We start from the raw sequence: 16898 nt of genomic DNA, 5'->3' as shown, positions 1-16898 counted from the left end.
TCAAAGAACTGACTCCTTGGAAAAGACCCTAATGCTGGGAAAGAATGAAGGCAGGAGGAGAAGGGGACAACAGAGGGTGAGATGGTTGAATGGCCTCACCAACTCAATGGACATGAGTTTGAGCAAGCTCCAGGAGTTGGTGATGGACAGGGAGGCCTGGCTGCTGCAGTCCATGGGGTCGCAAAGAGTCAGACACAACTGAACTGAACTGAACTGTTTGAAAAACCACTTGGTCAATATGGAAAATCATAACGTGACCATGGTGTGTTCTGTAACCCTGAAAAGGCCATTGCTGTCACGTGTGTAAATCTGTTTCTCTCTCTTTGGGTGCGCATGTATCAACATAGGCATAGTGCCTGCTTTGTACACTAGAGTACAGGCATTTCCTTAATGTTATGCAATATGTTCAAAGACATTTTTAAGTAAAGTCCAGGGCAAGAATCTATTAAAGTTGATTCATTAAACTCTTACAGTTAGGTTAATTTGTCTCCAATATTATGCTGTAATAACTAATACTACAAATAATGTTTTTGGACAAAATTCTTCATCTGTCTCTTTTATTATCATTTTTCATCCTATGGGCATAGATTATGAATATTCTTAAGGGTGCAGATAAGTCTTGTTAAATTTATGTTCACAAAGAATGCAAAGCTTTGAATGATACAACGTAAGTATGATACATGTGTTTGTGAGGTCATGGATGCTTCAGTTTAGGAAAGGCTGCAAAACTGATAATGTTCCTAGAATAAGGATTGTATGGAAAAGAAATAAATGTATGAATCCCCTGAAGATCAGTGTATAAATATCAAACTAAATGTGTCCAATTTGAAGTCATGAATTCTCTTTGCCTCTCAAATAGCTGAATTTATTTGTAATTGTAGTAGAAAGCCTTCATTCAGTATGATTTTACAGGTGATTTGAAGAACTTTTCAGCCCAGCAAAGTGTCCCAACTATGTTACCAAAGATAAGAATAAGCATTTTAAGGTGTTACATATTATAGTAATGTATATCTGTTACACAGTGTCATTCTTCATGTTCAAAGAAGACACCATTGAGTGAATGTTGTTCTGTTTTTACAGAAAGAACAGAAACATGGTCAGTTGGAACTTTCCTCCTCCAGCTCTTGAGCTTAAATTAGCTTTCATGTCTTCTGACCTGCCTCAAGCCATAATACTTCTTACCTTTGCATGGTTCTCTGTGGTTTGCAATTTTCTCATTCAATTCTTGCAGCACCACTCAGAAATCAGACTTATTTTTATTGGACAGGAAATGGATAGTTAGATAATTTAAATGACTAGTTCTAAATCATTTAGCTGGAACTCACAGTCAGATTTTCTTATAAAAATCAAGTCATCTGTAAGCATGACAATAAGGAAGTGTACTGCAAAATGAAAATCATACAGCTGTGTTGGATCTCAATTTTCATTGATACTGGGAACAGACAGCATTAACATGAAAAAATTGTTTGTGTGTCTTGTTTTGGATTGTTGTTCTTCCCCATAGATAAAAGCCTGTCGTGGTAAAAGAGATTCAGGGCAGAGGGAATCTCCACCACAAAGTGTGGTACCATTTCCCAGAGGAGCCAAATGGATGAGAAGCCTTCCACCAGGAAAAGTAAAGCCACATCTCTTATTCTCAGCCTACTTATGGAAGAGTAGAAGCTTATGTCCAGTGCTCTTTACACAACCTTGCTCTCCTTTCTCCTCCTTTTTCCATCAAGCCTCCTCACTGTGAAGACTGTCTCAGTGTAATATTGGACCAGCTCCAGCCTCTCATCCTGTTACTTACTGCTTTTTCCTTGGGGAGCACTGAGTTAGCTATGAGAAATTAGGTCAAATGATCAATAAATCCTTGGACATAAGGAATGAAATGAGTTCTGAAAAGGTCATTTTAAACAAACCCGCTCACCCATGTATGAATTCCTGCTGTAACATACTTGCCCAGGAGTTATTTCCTCTGAGTGTGGAAACCTCCATTAATAGGGAAATAATTCTTTTGCAGGCAACCCATCCTATCTCTGAGCCTATTTGGCCATTAAAAATGCTTTCTTCCAGTATATTTTATATGTTTCTTCACAAGCTCTCTTTCTATTTCTCTTTAGTCCCAGTTCCCCAAGTATGCAGAGAAAAATTTTAATCTTTCATTCACATGAAAACCCTTTCAATATTGGCCCATTGTTCCACTATGTGGAGACTTTAAAAAGGGTTGCTCTTCTAATAGGACAACTTGTCTGGTACCATATCACCTACAAACAGTAAAAATGGTTCCCCATATTAGCTTTTTTAAAGCTGAGTATATGTGAAGGCAGAGTTTAGTGACATACATCAACAATATTTCCAAGTGAAAATTACACTGAGGAGTTAGTGGATGTGCTCATTTATGCACTATCTCTCAGGTATTTTAAAAGAGAACCCTTGGGTATATGATTTGCTTAATTCAAAGCATCTCTCTATGTATAAACTTTCAAACTTTATGGTAAATGAATATACAAAATGGATGAGACCCCAGACTTGAGGCTGGGAGACTCAGGTTCTGTGACTGACTCTTCCTTATCTTCCCCATTCACTTTATTTTGAAACACTGTAACATAAATACCTTCATTTAGTTTGTCCTATATCTTCATGTGCTACCCACACCTCTGAAAAAGGCCTTACTTGATTGTAAGAATCCTCTGAAAAAGGAACTTCTTGACTGTAAGACCTCTGATTTATTACCTTGAAATAAACTAAAGATTATGCCAAAGGAGGGTTATAGTCATGGTTATTTGAGTGAGAAAAAATGGTGAGACTGCATAATATCATCTGAAGTTTTCTCAGATTTAGCAGTGGGAGAAGTGGAAAAAGGCACTCACTGCAGATATTTGTGTTATTCTCTAGGTCCTGAATTCTGTTCGTTACGCTATGGACTGGCTCTCATCATGCACTTCTCAAACTTCACCATGATAACCCAGCGTGTGAGTCTGAGCATTGCAATCATTGCCATGGTGAATAGCACTCAGCAGCCTGGTTTATTCAATACCTCCACAGAAAGACCTCTTGCATTCACCTTCAATCACTCCAACAGATCCATCAAGGAATTTAATACAGCAGAAGTAAGTATAATAGAGAACAAGGCTCTTTGTTGAGAGGGAAAACCCAGTTTGAAAAGAGGACTTGGATCTTGATTCTGTGGTGTACAGAACATGAATTATCAATAACAAACTAAAAACGTCTGGAATTATTTTTCTCTGAGATATTGCTTACCTCTGTGATTAGTCTTTCACTGAGATTATTATGATTACAAGGTTGGGGGTGTGACTATTGGAAAAAGTTGTGGATGCTTCTAGAAAGGAATAGATTACTGGATATCTTCAATGAAAAACTACGCACTGTCTCAGTACATCTTTCTGCCTGATTTTAAGCAGTTCTCTGTACCTTTTATTATCCTTGAGCCATTTTACAACTCTAAGTTCTATATATTAACAGTAATAAAATGATTCTTGCCCATAGCTCTGAAAATGAATTTTGTCTTGTGGAAAATCAATTGATACTCTTCTCCACTTCACCTTCAGTTGAATAAGTCAGTTTTGCCATATATTTAACATCTATTTCAGCATTACTTCCAGCTTATAAGTATGTGGTTCCTTGAATTCTCCTTTGGACCAGTTGTATCATCTTACCAATTCCTCATTAGCCAATGAGTTAAATAAAATATCACCTGTTCCTCTTATATTTCTATGAGAATAATCATTATATCCCATTTAAATGTTTCCCTTTAAACTATCATTTACTGTACATTTCCAAATGTACAGTAAAATCATCCTCTAATTTTATGATTTTGTTACCTTGGAGCCAGTTTATTTATAATGACCTCTCTGCCTCGAATCTTTCTTCCATTATTCGTTCTACACATTCACACTCCTGTGCGTAAGAATCCAGGATATCTTCAAGTTGCCAACTCCTCTCTTGAAATGTTGCACTTCTCCAGAACCTGGCCCGCTTCTCAGCACACTCTTATCTGCTGTCAGTGGCTCAGGAACAGTCTTTGCTTTGAGCAAGTCAGAGTCCCGGTTAGTTTCTAATCATTGTGTATCATTCCAAATGCTACAAGTCCACTTTTGCTGTATTTCTTCAGTGACAATGAGTTTTCCTATTTCTCTTTATACAAATCATAGTCATTCTACAAAGAATGGTTCAAGTACTTCTTCCTTCCTGGGACCTTCCCAAATTGTTCTTCCCTCTTCTCAAAGTCCCTATTTTACTGCTGTTGATCCTCAAGCTTGAATTCGGATATGAATCATGTATCTTGCTTTATTTATAGTTATTTTATATTTTGTATTTTATGTTTTGGGGCTCTTCAATTTATACCATGGTGCCATGTATCTAGTGGCTACCAAAAATTATTTATTGGGTTATATTAGAAGAGAAATGTGGTCTTATTAATGTGTAATATGTGTTTTAGGAAGTCAGTTCTGCTAGGATAGACCATGATTCTTAAATTTTATTTTAGGGACTGATTTTGATAAGCATTCAATAAAGATGTATTTTGAAATTTTTTGAAATGAGAATCAGCATGTCACCCAAATTATTTACTAGAATCAAAATAGTTAAAAGGAGATCTTTCACTATATTTCATTTACATCTTCCTATCAACTACCTATATAATCATTTCTTTATCATTTTTCCTCTTCATATACTCTATTTTGTCTCCATCTAAGAGAATCAACTTAGGAATATAATGGGTTGTTTGGAGAAGTTGGAATATTTAAGTTTAGTAAAAAATAGAGAAAAACCAAAATTAATATTGTATAGGAGGGCCAGAATCCAGGTGGCACAGTGGTAAAGAATCTGCCTGCCAATGCAGAAGGCACAGGAGACATAGATTTGATCCCTGGGTCAGGAAGATCCCCTGGAGTAGAAAATGGCAACTGCTCCAGTACTCTTGCCTGAGAAATCCCATGGAAAAAGGAGACTGGCAGGCTACAGTCCATGGAGTTACAAAGAGTCAGACACAACTGAGCATAAGCAGCTCTGGCTATAAATTAGATTTTTCTTATAAAATAAATTCTTAGTAAAGAATTTTCCTTCCTCCCTCCCCCCACCCCACCCAACCCCAGGTCTCTGTATATGAATGGAGTCCAGAAACTCAGGGTATCATCTTTAGCTCCATCAACTACGGGATAATACTAACTCTGATCCCAAGCGGCTATTTAGCAGGGATATTTGGAGCAAAACAGATGCTTGGTGCTGGTTTGCTGATCTCCTCCCTTCTCACCCTCTTTACACCACTGACTGCTGACTTTGGAGTGATTCTGGTTATTGTGATTCGGACAGTCCAGGGCATGGCTCAGGTAACCAGTTACTTTCTCATTCTGTGTGGGATATAGGTTCCTAAATTCTACTAGAGATCGAGTCTTACTAATTGTCATTTCAGGGTATGGCATGGACAGGTCAGTTTACAATTTGGGCAAAATGGGCTCCCCCACTTGAACGAAGCAAGCTCACCAGCATTGCGGGATCAGGTAAGGATGAATGTATGGATCACAACTTTGTAATCTGCTTTACCCTACCACATCTTTCTTTCTATGCCTAGGTTCGTTTGGGGGACAGGGAGAAAAGTGCTTTTAAAAAAAATTCAACAATGTAAGACAGTCACAGAACAAATAAGATAAATATACCTGTGCTGTAAAGTCACTAAGACTTCAGACAGAAAAGACCATTGTGAGCATTGTAAGGGCAGTCAGAAAAGCATTGTAGGGAGAAGTTTAGAACTTTAAGAGTTTGCCTAAGTGGAAAAAATCAAGTAAACTGTATAAACACCATGTTAGCAAAGATATAAAATGAGAATTAAGACTATCAGTGGTAAAGAGATAAATCAGGCTTGAAAGTAGAGTTTAAAGAGTGCAGTTTTCTGAGCTCTTAAGCAACAACCCTGTGATGACTATTTTAAACTCTCATTTTACACAGGAGAGAATTAAAGTATGCAAAGATGAACTAAATTGCCCAGAGGCAAATAGCCAGCAGGTGGTAGAATTGAGGTTTAAGCCCTGGCAGTTTGGTCCCAGAGTGCACACTCTGGATCACCACACTACAGTGCCCTTCTGAGTGTGTAATCATACTAAGGACTAACTTCATCATTGCTCTTTGCCTTATACTTGAAGAACAGAACTGAGGCTCATAAAGCCTCTCAGCCCCGGTCCAATGAGTGGCTGCATCCTGCAGATTTTTACTACAAAAACAACCCTCCTGTATTCTGGCTCCTTCCAGTGTAGTTATCATCTCTTCTAACTGTGAATATTCCCAGCTGGTCTTTCTCCTCTTTGCTTCCTTCAAACCTGCCTTTCCATCAAGCCAAGTTATCTCCTTAAAGCATAGGTGGGGCATTTTTGCTAATTTGCCTGGGAATCTTCAATATATTCATCCATCTTACAGATAAAGATGTTATAACACAGATATAAAGTGCCGTGGTTCATGGAGTCGCAAAGAGTCGGACACGACTGAGCTACTGAACTGAACTGAAAGATGCTTTACCATATATATATGGTCTCCTCCTGCCTTCCCACTTAATATTCCTCTGTAAGCAAGGCTCAGGTCACACTACATACTAAGTGCACTTAAAGTCTCTCTTTTTCTACAAAAATTCCATCCACCCTACTCCTTAGGGTGTGTAAACAATTTGTTGATTTTATCATCAATTTTAGTTTTCTCCTGTCTCATTTCTCCGTATACTTTCATAGAAAATTATAGTTTTACTATCATATTTATATTTCATTTTTCCCCAAAATTTCATATTGGGACCCATTTAAGGGGTTATAAAATCAATGTAGTAGGTCAAAACAAGTGTTTTAAAATAAAAATGAATAGAATAAAGTAGAAAATTTTGAAGTGAATTTCACACGATAAGGCTTAGTATTGATTCATGAAACTTCTGTTTGAAGTGTGTGTGTTGGTATTTGTGTATATACTGTGTTGTCATGCAAAATACATTTCTTATTGTGAGTCTCTGAAAAATATGTTCAGACTCAAAGGTCTAGTGTGTTATACTTTAATAGTGAATTTTGTTCATATTCACTGGGCTGAAATCTCCTTGAGGTTAAGGACTTCGTCTTATTAGTTTTTGTAAGACTTTCCTTTTCTGTTGCCAATCTCATATTGCCCCTGCCAGAATGTAACTCTAATTATAAAGAAATATTGTGGGCTATGTTTACAGACAGTTTCTATGACAAATGGGATTTGGATTTGGTCATGTTGGTGTTAAAGGAGCCATTGAAGTGTCAGGTGGCATATCACTATGATTTATTAATTCTAATTATTTTCCATGACTTTACTGGGGGAGATCTGTGAGCTGGAATAAAGTCTCTCATTACCCAGTAATTCTAAATTTGCCACCTCAGTGTTGGGATAACATCTAGGGAAGTCATTCAACCATTGCTCTTTTCCTCAGTTTTGTTTTTTTTTTAATCCCTCTTCTCTTCAGGGGCAGCATTTGGGTCCTTCATCATTCTCTGTGTGGGGGGACTAATCTCCCAGGCCTTGGGCTGGCCTTTTATCTTCTACATTTTTGGTGAGTCACTTTCTCTTAAATCCTAACATCTCCACTTCCCAGTCATTTGTTCTCATGCTTACATCACCCATGACCCATATTCTTCCCATTTGAGAGAAAATGCATCTTTATGGTGCTGACTTCTGAGAAATCAAGAGTGCAACCTTACACGCTCACCTCAGGCTTCTTAGAATCTCTGCCACCACATCTGAAATGCCACATTTAATTGCCGCATGTGGTTAAGATGTCAAAGCTGGTAAAGCACATTTTCAATTTGTCTTCATATTTTGCTATAATTATTTCTGCCAAGGTACCCTTAACCTATTCTCTACCAGGTGAATCTTACAAAGTTCAAATTAAATGTCCCCTTCCATATGGGGATTTCCAAGTCTTATCCCATCAGATTAAGCCTTTCTGTCCTCTGTGATGGTTACTGATAATTTCTTTTCTAGGCTGTGTTGGCATGTAATTATTTATGTCCCCTTTTTCCTCTCCACTAGTCTGTGAGATGATTGAGGCAAGAAATCTATTCCATAATTTTTTCATCACTTTGGTACTGTCACAGTGCCTAACCTATAGCTTTACAAATAAAATAATGGATAAATCCAGTAATTAGAGGGAATTTAAAGAGCATTAATCCAGAGTCTTTAAAATAGAATCTTTTCAAGTGACAAATCTCAGCAATGAGACCAGTTTCTGTCTTTTTGTTTTAACTAATTGGTATCATTCAATATGGTTCTAGCTAGTATGACTTTCTCATTAATGATGCTACTCCCAAGTCAATTTTGGCCCACACATGTTAATCAGGTACTGTTAAGAAATATTTTTCTTAAAATCCATAATGGATATATCATTTGAATATGATAACACTATCTTTTGCAAATGTGTTGGAAATTTTTCCTTGCCACACCAATTTTATGCATCCATTGGAGTCTGAAGAGTAATTAATCAGCTATGCAAAGGTATGTCATGCTCCTGCTTTCTCCAGAGGGCTCTGACATTGTCAAATGGCATTCTACATTTAGTCAAAAGGAGATTTGTAGATAGGTTGAAATGGAAAATGGTAAAATTTAGGTCCTTATGGTGAAATAACCATGAATTAACAAGTGTGTTTTGGGGGGAGATATGCTACTTCAGAGGAAACTCTCTTCCCCCAGCTCACAAATCTACCTGAAAACTAACTGGGTCCTGGCTTCCCAGGTAGCATTGGCTGTGTCTGCTGTCTCCTGTGGTTCACAGTGATTTACGATGACCCCTTGCATCACCCATGCATAAGCATCAGGGAAAAGGAACACATCGTGTCTTCACTGGTTCAACAGGTACCGTGCAACCCTTCACTTGTGGACCATGCAGAGACCTCCAGGGTAGAGTGTGGGGCTCTCAGGAGAGGCACCCTCTGACCTGTCCTAATACCCATGTTGATAAGATGTTTCCTTTCAGTCCAGTTCTCCTAGACGATCTGTCCCCATAAAGTCTATGGTCAGATGCCTACCACTTTGGGCCATTTTCACGGGGTTTTTCAGCCATTTCTGGTTATGCACCATAATCATAACATACCTACCAACGTATATCAGTTCTGTGCTCCGTGTCAACATTAGAGACGTGAGTATGCTTCCTGTACTTTTATGAACATATTAATGCTAAGAGGAGAAATAGTTCTCTGCCGCCTACTACATTTTGGCTTTGCATATAATCACTCTTTTAACCCTCACAATGATTGAGAGGTTTTGTAATGATTCCCATTGCATAGTTGTATAAATGAGGACACGTAGAGGGAGAAGACTTCCCTGGATTACACAATTACTCAGTGATTGAGCTACTGCAGTATCTGTGTTTTTAACCACTATGAAACGTTGCCATGCTAGCTGATGCTTCAATTTCCTTTAGAAATGAATTGTGCTCTCTCTGGAGACTAGTATAATGCAAGTGCTGGCCGTCTTACCTGAGACAGTGTTCTTCTTATAGAAAATGACGCCAATTTCTTTAAAACAACTCAGAGTGTCAGGAGGGCGGGCTAATGGTTGGTCTGTGTCACTAATAAAATCTGGTGCCATATGTACCCTTATAACTACTCACTCTATACATTTCCCTCCTTCAGAGTGGGGTTCTGTCCTCCCTGCCTTTTATTGCTGCTGCGAGTTGTACAATTCTTGGAGGTCAGTTGGCAGATTTCCTCCTGTCCAGGAATCTTCTTAGATTAATCACTGTCCGAAAACTCTTTTCATCCTTAGGTAAGTCTAGGCAAAACTCAGTTAACAAACCCCTTTTCCACACATGGTCAGAGGTTCCTGACAATGTGTCCCCATTGCCCAGGGCTCCTCCTTCCATCACTGTGTGCTGTGGCCCTCCCTTTTGTGGCTTCCAGTTACACAACAACCATTATTTTGCTGATACTTATTCCTGGGACCAGTAACCTGTGTGACTCTGGATTCATCATCAACACCTTAGATGTTGCCCCCCGGTAAGATCATTACCTGTTTGTCCCCTTCCCCAGGCCTTTCTGGAGGTTTAGACTCAGTCTTTTTGTAACTCCTTCTTGTTGTTGACATGCACAAATTGATGGCAGAGTACTAACAAATAGCCAGACATGTCAGTATGTGGCCATGACTTAAGGCATTTTTAAAACAATGGTGCCCAATCTTGGCTGATAACATTTAGGTGAAAAACTTCCCTAGATTCCCCACTTGAGACTGGACTGTGTGTTCTAGGAAAGGACCCATGCGTATGTGTTTTGGAAAAGCTTCCATAGTGCTGATGATATTAGCTACTATATATATATATATATATATATATATATATATATATATATGCTTGCCATGAGCCAAACCCTATTTTAAGGACTTCTCACACATCAACCCCCCGATAGCTCAGTTGGTAAAGAATATGCCTGCAGTGCAGGAGACCTCTGTTCAATTCCTGGATTAGGGGAAGATCTGCTGGAGAAGGGATAGGCTACCCACTCCAGTATTCTTGGATTTCCCTTGTGGCTCAGCTGGTAAAGAATCCATCCAAAATGTGGGACACCTGCGTTTGATCCCTGGGTTGTGAAGATACCCTGGAGAAGGGAAAGGCTACCCACTCCAGTATTCTGGCCTGGAGAATTCCATGGACTGTGTAGTCCATGGGGTTGCGAAGACTCTGACACGACTGAGTGACTTTCACTTTCACTCTCATATATCAACACATCTGATCTGCACAATTACATGCCTTATTGGTATCTTCACTTTATAAGAGAGATAGATGAAAGAGGCACAAGAAAGTTAAGTGACATGCCTGAGGTCATGCAAAGGCAGAGTCAGGATTTGGACCCAAGCCATCTCTCCAGAGTCTGTTGTCTCATCCACTGCTCTAACTGCCTGCCATACTAAGATACTGGGGTGGGAACCTGGGCTTCTGGGAGATAGAACTGCTTCTTCGTTGTTGAGCTGGTGTTGTGGCTTCAAGGTGGTGCAGTGGTAAAGAATTCACGCGCCAATGCAGGAGACACAGGAGACTCGGGCTCAATCGCTGGGTTGAGAAGATCCCCTGGAGTAGGAAATGGCAACCCACTGTAGTATTCTTGCATGGGAAATCCCATGGACAGAGGAGCTGGGTGGGCTACAGTCCATGGGGTCTCAAAGAGTCAGATGTTGAGTTGATAGAAAAGTGATTTCAGGATTTGCAAACTGATATTGCCTGAGCAGTGTTGAAGTGAACAAAAAATCTGCAGTAGTCTAAATGACTTTGCTATTAGAGCTGAATGGCATTAGTGTTGAGTTACTGAAAAGATGTAGGCAGCTTTCTATATAAAATCATCTATAAAATCATCTCTCCACAGATATGCAAGTTTCCTCATGGGAATCTCAAGGGGATTTGGGCTCATTGCAGGAATCATCTCTTCCACTGCCACCGGATTCCTTATCAGTCAGGTTGGGCCAGTTTATTGAACATCTGCAAGTGGCAGGTATCGTTTTAGGCACTGGGGATTGACAACTGGGCCCCTGTTCTCAAGGACTATGTGATCTGATGGGGAAAATCAACATCAATATCAGCACAATTGTTCTGTTTGTAGGGGACTCTAAGTCAGACACTGGTAAGTCAGATTTTCCAGGGAAAGAGAAGTATAAGCTGAATTTCTAAAAAAAAATGAATAGCTGTTAGATTGATAAAAATGAGCAGTTCGGGCAGAGAAAATAACACATGTGACTTCCTAGAAGAAAAAAAGAATGAAACAGCTCTTATGACTAGAGTGAATGATACATGTCAAGGATAATAGATGAAGTCACAGGAGCGAAAGGGGAAAGTTACAAAAAGTCTGCTCATGTTAATCCCAATTTCTAAAAAAATTATGAAACGGAAACACAAAGGGTCCCAAGACCAGCTTAGAGAGAGTTTGAATCATGGGTTAAACAAATGGCTGTGAGACAAAGCAGGGAGGATGGCCCATGAGGCTTGCTCAGTACCAAGTGTGGGCTGGTAGGGAAGATGGAAAGGCAGAACCAGGCTGGGATGGCAGGACAGGCATGAGTCAACTTACCAAAAACAAAAACAAAAAAATCGTTTTAATACATCTCTAGGTGACCTATTTTCAGGTTACTTTTTTACCAAATTGCTAGGAATCCACTGTGACTATAATGCCAGAAATAAACTATGACTTACAAGGGTTTCAAGAGGAGACTCATACAGTCAGACCAAATATGACTCACATCATATTGAGGTGTCTATTCAGGGGGTTATTGCAATTGATGTCAACAGCCAAAAACAGAAGAGTGACGATCTCCAAGCTGTTATTTTAGGCATAATTTAAATGAGTAATACAATATTTTCAAGACTCTAGATCCGGATTTCTAGAAAAATATTAGTATATGTTGATTTGGGGGTGTTTAAGAAAAATTATTCCAAGTCAGAACCCAGTGTGCTTTTTAGCATCCTTTGTTTCCAACAGTTTCACCAAACTTTCTTTGAGAATTCAAGGTGTTATTGCATATCATTCCCTAGATTCTTATGATCAGTGTTGCAATATACAAAATGGAGGCTTTCTAGAACTGATGGAGAAGCAACTCTGAGACTGATAATTCTGATTTTTGGTGGTTTTTTTGTTTGTTTGTTTGTTTTTTTGCCTCCAGGATTCTGTGTCTGGTTGGAGGAATGTATTTTTCCTAGCTGCTGCTGTCAACATGTTTGGCCTGGTTTTTTACCTCACATTTGGACAAGCAGAAATCCAGCACTGGGCCAAAGAAAGGACTCTCACCCGTCTCTGAGGATATAGTTGCAAACTTAAATGTAGTACTTTGCATTAACTTTTCAACATTTTTTTACTTATTGTTATTCTTGGCCACAGACTTGGCAGTTCTCAATTTTGGTTGCATGTTCAATTTCCCTGGGGAGTCTCTAAAACATTCAGGTGAATGGGATCTACTTCAGAGATTCTGAATGAATTGGTCTGGGGTACAGCCCAGATATCACTAGTTTTTAGACACTTCCCAGTATTTGTAACACACACCCAGGGTTTACAACTGCTGGGAAAACCTGAAACATTAATCTTGTTGCCTTTGAATTTTCCTTTTTGGAAAGAACTAGAAAAATAAAAATCTGTGAGAAAATAATCACTGATGAGTACCTTCATGGGGGTTATTATAGGTGCAGAAAATATCTACTATATCCATGCTACTGCTACTTCTAAGTCGCTTCAGTCGTGTCCGACTCTGTGCGACCCCATAGACGGCAGCCCACCAGGCTCCCCTGTCCCTGGGATTCTCCAGGCAAGAACACTGGAGTGGGTTGCCATTTCCTTCTCCAATGCATGAAAGTGAAAAGTGAAAGTGAAGTCGCTCAGTCATGTCCGACTCTTAGCAACCCCATGGACTGCAGCCCACCAGGCTCCTCCATCCATGGGGTTTTCCAGGCAAGAGTACTGGAGTGGGGTGCTATTGCCTTCTCCGACTATATCCATAGTCGTATGTTATATAGCTCAGCACAGAATATAATTTTAAGGCTGTAATCCACGTAATTAACATTTTTATTGTTTTTATACATTGAGAAATATGGATGCTTATTTATGTGGTTACATTCTATTAAAATTCAGATGCTAAAATTAAATGGGTCATTTTAAAATTATTTACACTAGGATTATTTCCATCATGCAAAATAGATATTTACTTATCTAACTATTTCCAGGAAATTAACAACCAGGAAATGACAAGGAGATTAAATTAGATTAGCTAAAGATCATAGGATAGAGCAGATAGAATTGGAAAATCTATAATGTAAAAAGAATGAATGTGAAGGGAGGCAACGTGGTAACTTTTAGAGGAGACAATGAGATAGTTTGGACCATAGAGTGAAAATTGGAGGAAGGCAACAAAGACATTTTCGAATGAAATGAAGGTTTAAATGGAAAAGAAGAAATCTAAAGACATAAGATGTAAGAAATCATAGAACAATATCACACACCAGAGAAATTCTTTTCAAGATTAAAAAAGATCATTTGACCTTTTTTAGAGTTTCCTTATTTTCTCAAGAGTCTCAGATAGTCATCATCAACCCCAAGAGGAATTAATTCTGACTCCTAGTACTTAAAACACACCCTCTAGCCTGTCTCTACACAAAGAGCTGATGTCAGTTTTGCTACAGCCATCATAGAGGAGAAATTCTTAGCATGTTTAGAAGCCAAGTAGAACCACAGGAACTAGAACCCTGGGCTAATTTAGAAGACAATGAGAATCTCCTAATACAAATCAATGGATGTTTTTGAGCTAGTGCTTTAAAGGAATCTGATTGCCAGGCTCTGAGGGTGATGCTGAGATGAGAACATTCTGACTCTGTCTTCTGGGTATTTACAGTTTAGAGAGGAAGGAGAGTTTGTAGTAAACCAAAAGAAGAATAAAAGAGAGGAGTAGTAAAATGGATGGGAAAATTGAACACAGGAAAAAAAGAGAAAAAACCTAGACTACCCAATAGGCAAATGTTTTGAAAAAGGACTTCATAAAAGGAAAATTCAAGTGGTCTATATGTATAAATTGGCCCTCAACTTCCTTAGACTTTTGAGAAATGAACATCAAAACCACAGTAAGATACCACTACATGCTTAACAGAAAGGGAAAAATAAAAGAAAATGGAAAACAGCAAACACTGGCAAGATGTGAAGCAACTGGAACTCTCACACCCTATGACTGTGAGTATAAAAGAAATCGGGGAAAATTTCTTGGTGATATCTCCTAAAGCTAAATTTTGACATTCCAATGATTTAGACATTTCACTTAGAAATGTACACAGATATTTGGAAAAAGATGTACAACAATGTTCATAGGAGCACTATTTATAATAGCCCAACAGCAAACAACTTAATTGTCAAGAGAAAGATGATTTAAAAATTATGGTCTATTCATACAGCAATGAGATTAAATAGACCACAATATGCAACACCATGGATAGATCTCATAAATACATTTTAAGTGAAACAAGACAAAAGTTACCTTCTTTTAGGAGTTTAAATAGAGTTTGGGGGAGAATGAATACACATATATGTATGGCTGAGTCCCTTCACTGTTCACCTGAGACTATCACAACCTTGTTAATCAGCTATAACCCAATATAAAATAATAAGTTAGTAAAAAGGGAGGAGTACTCAGTAGGGAGTAATAAGAATCTAAAACAAAGTTTAAATAGAGTTTTGTTTTTAAAAACAGACAAAACTAATTATTAAAAATCAAGGTAAGGATTCCCCTTGGGTAGGAGAGGGAAGGGGGCACTTAAAGGAGGCTCCTGAGGTACTGGTAATAATCCATTACTTGGGTGCTAGTCACCTGGGTATTTTTACTTTGTGAAAAGTGTACATTTATGATTTGTACATTTTTATGTGTATAAAAAGTAAAACATTTACTTAAACTCCATGTTTCACCCACTTCAAAGTTTCTCTTCTCTCTTCAGCTTAGGTCTGACAAACAGACAGCTGGGAAGGAGCCCTGGTCTCTACTTTCCCATTCTCCCAGATCCTCTGCTTCCTCCTTCTTTGCCTGATCCACCAGCATCAGAGCAGGAGGCAGCAGGGCAGTCTCTGTTGTCAGATTCTGGATTAAAGTCTAAGTTCTTAAACAGCAAAATGAGCGAGCTCAGGCTTCCCAAGAAACCCTATCCCTGGAAGCATCGGTTGTCTTCGGAGGTAAAGGTAAGAAAGGCTTTCTGAGCACCTGCTTTGATTATTCCTGAAAAATAACATCTGTGTGTCAGAGACACTTCAGTTATCTTTCTCCATTTGATGGTCTGAAACAGTTACCCTCCACATTTCCTAAGGTCTTCAGAATAGATGCATTGTGGTTGATAGAAAGCATCACTAATCCATCTCCCCCATCACAAAGAGCTGTTTCTAACATTAATGATTCTTTTCTAATATTCATTTCTAACATTTAATGTAAATTAATTTGCTTTTCTCAAAAATTATATTGATATCTATTGAATGAGATGATCTGCTTCTCTTTGATTATTAAATATTGTACATTAATATAGTTCTTAATGTCGAGCAAACTGTTTCTCAAGTATTCTTTTGATAGACCACAGAATTTGATTCACTGATGGTTTCTTCAGGACTTCTGCTGCTTTACTGGTATATGACATTGGCTCTGGATGCATGAGTGTCATGTCTGGATATGGGGCTTATGCTGATTTTAAAACAAGAAAGGAGAACTTTCCTTATTCCCCAATACTCTGAAAAAATTAACTAGAATGGAAATTTTATTATTGTTATTATTATCTGAAGGCTTGAAAGCATTGGTTTATAATTATATAGGCTTAAATCCCATGGATAGAGGAGCCTGGCAGGCTACAGTCCATGGGGTTACAAGAGTCAGGCATAACAGTGACTAAACCACCACCAAAGCTACTTTGAAAAGAGTTCTTTGATAAGAGCCTTTATTTCCTTCGTGTTATGGGTCTGTTAAAGGGCTCTATATTTTCTTCTATCTGTTTTGACAACTTAAGATATGTTAGAAGATCATCCATTTTATACATAATTTTATTTGCAAAATATTCCAGTGTGTTATCAATTATCTTTTTATAATATATTCATGTTTTTCTATAGCTGAGGTTTGAGCTTTTGTACCTCTGACATGATGCCTGTGTGCTTTCTTTCTGCTTCTTCATTAGGCCACTTAGTGATTTATTTATTTCAAAGACAGTTTCTCTTATTTTTTAATATGTTAGCCTTATCTCTTGTCATTCTTGCTTCCTGTTTCCCTTTGTTTTACTTATAAATTTTGTTTTGACTATTTTCATTGAAATGAAACAATTTAAGGCAGAGAGGAAGACTTTAAGTCCTCTTGTGTGGGAAGATTACATTTTGCTGTGTTGTGCCCCCAGATTTATTGTTATCTTAATGCTGTATTTCTCAAGTTAATAACCT

The 16898-nt window shown here is 38.3% G+C and overlaps 1 protein-coding gene across 2 annotated transcripts; it reads left to right on the top strand.

The window, feature by feature from the left end:
* The first annotated feature begins 1587 nt into the window (after positions 1-1587).
* SLC17A2 (solute carrier family 17 member 2) lies at positions 1588-12762 on the top strand. 2 transcript variants are annotated; one of them, XM_055574542.1, is made up of 11 exons: positions 1588-1615; positions 2878-3092; positions 5097-5330; positions 5414-5501; positions 7457-7543; positions 8723-8841; positions 8963-9124; positions 9621-9753; positions 9836-9983; positions 11340-11430; positions 12628-12762. In XM_055574542.1, exons 1-11 carry the CDS (start codon positions 1588-1590, stop codon positions 12760-12762), a joined length of 1440 nt encoding a protein of 479 aa, XP_055430517.1. The 2 variants fall into 2 exon arrangements, with proteins under 2 accessions (XP_055430517.1, XP_055430518.1); XM_055574543.1 differs by lacking the exon at positions 9836-9983 and having other exon boundaries at positions 12628-12664.
* Positions 12763-16898: the final 4136 nt, after the last annotated feature.

The sequence above is a fragment of the Bubalus kerabau genome, chromosome 3 (assembly GCF_029407905.1).
Source record: "Bubalus kerabau isolate K-KA32 ecotype Philippines breed swamp buffalo chromosome 3, PCC_UOA_SB_1v2, whole genome shotgun sequence".
Classification (NCBI taxonomy): domain Eukaryota; kingdom Metazoa; phylum Chordata; class Mammalia; order Artiodactyla; family Bovidae; genus Bubalus; species Bubalus kerabau.
Note: the sequence above shows the minus strand (reverse complement) of the source record. Positions and strands in the feature narration are given on the sequence as shown.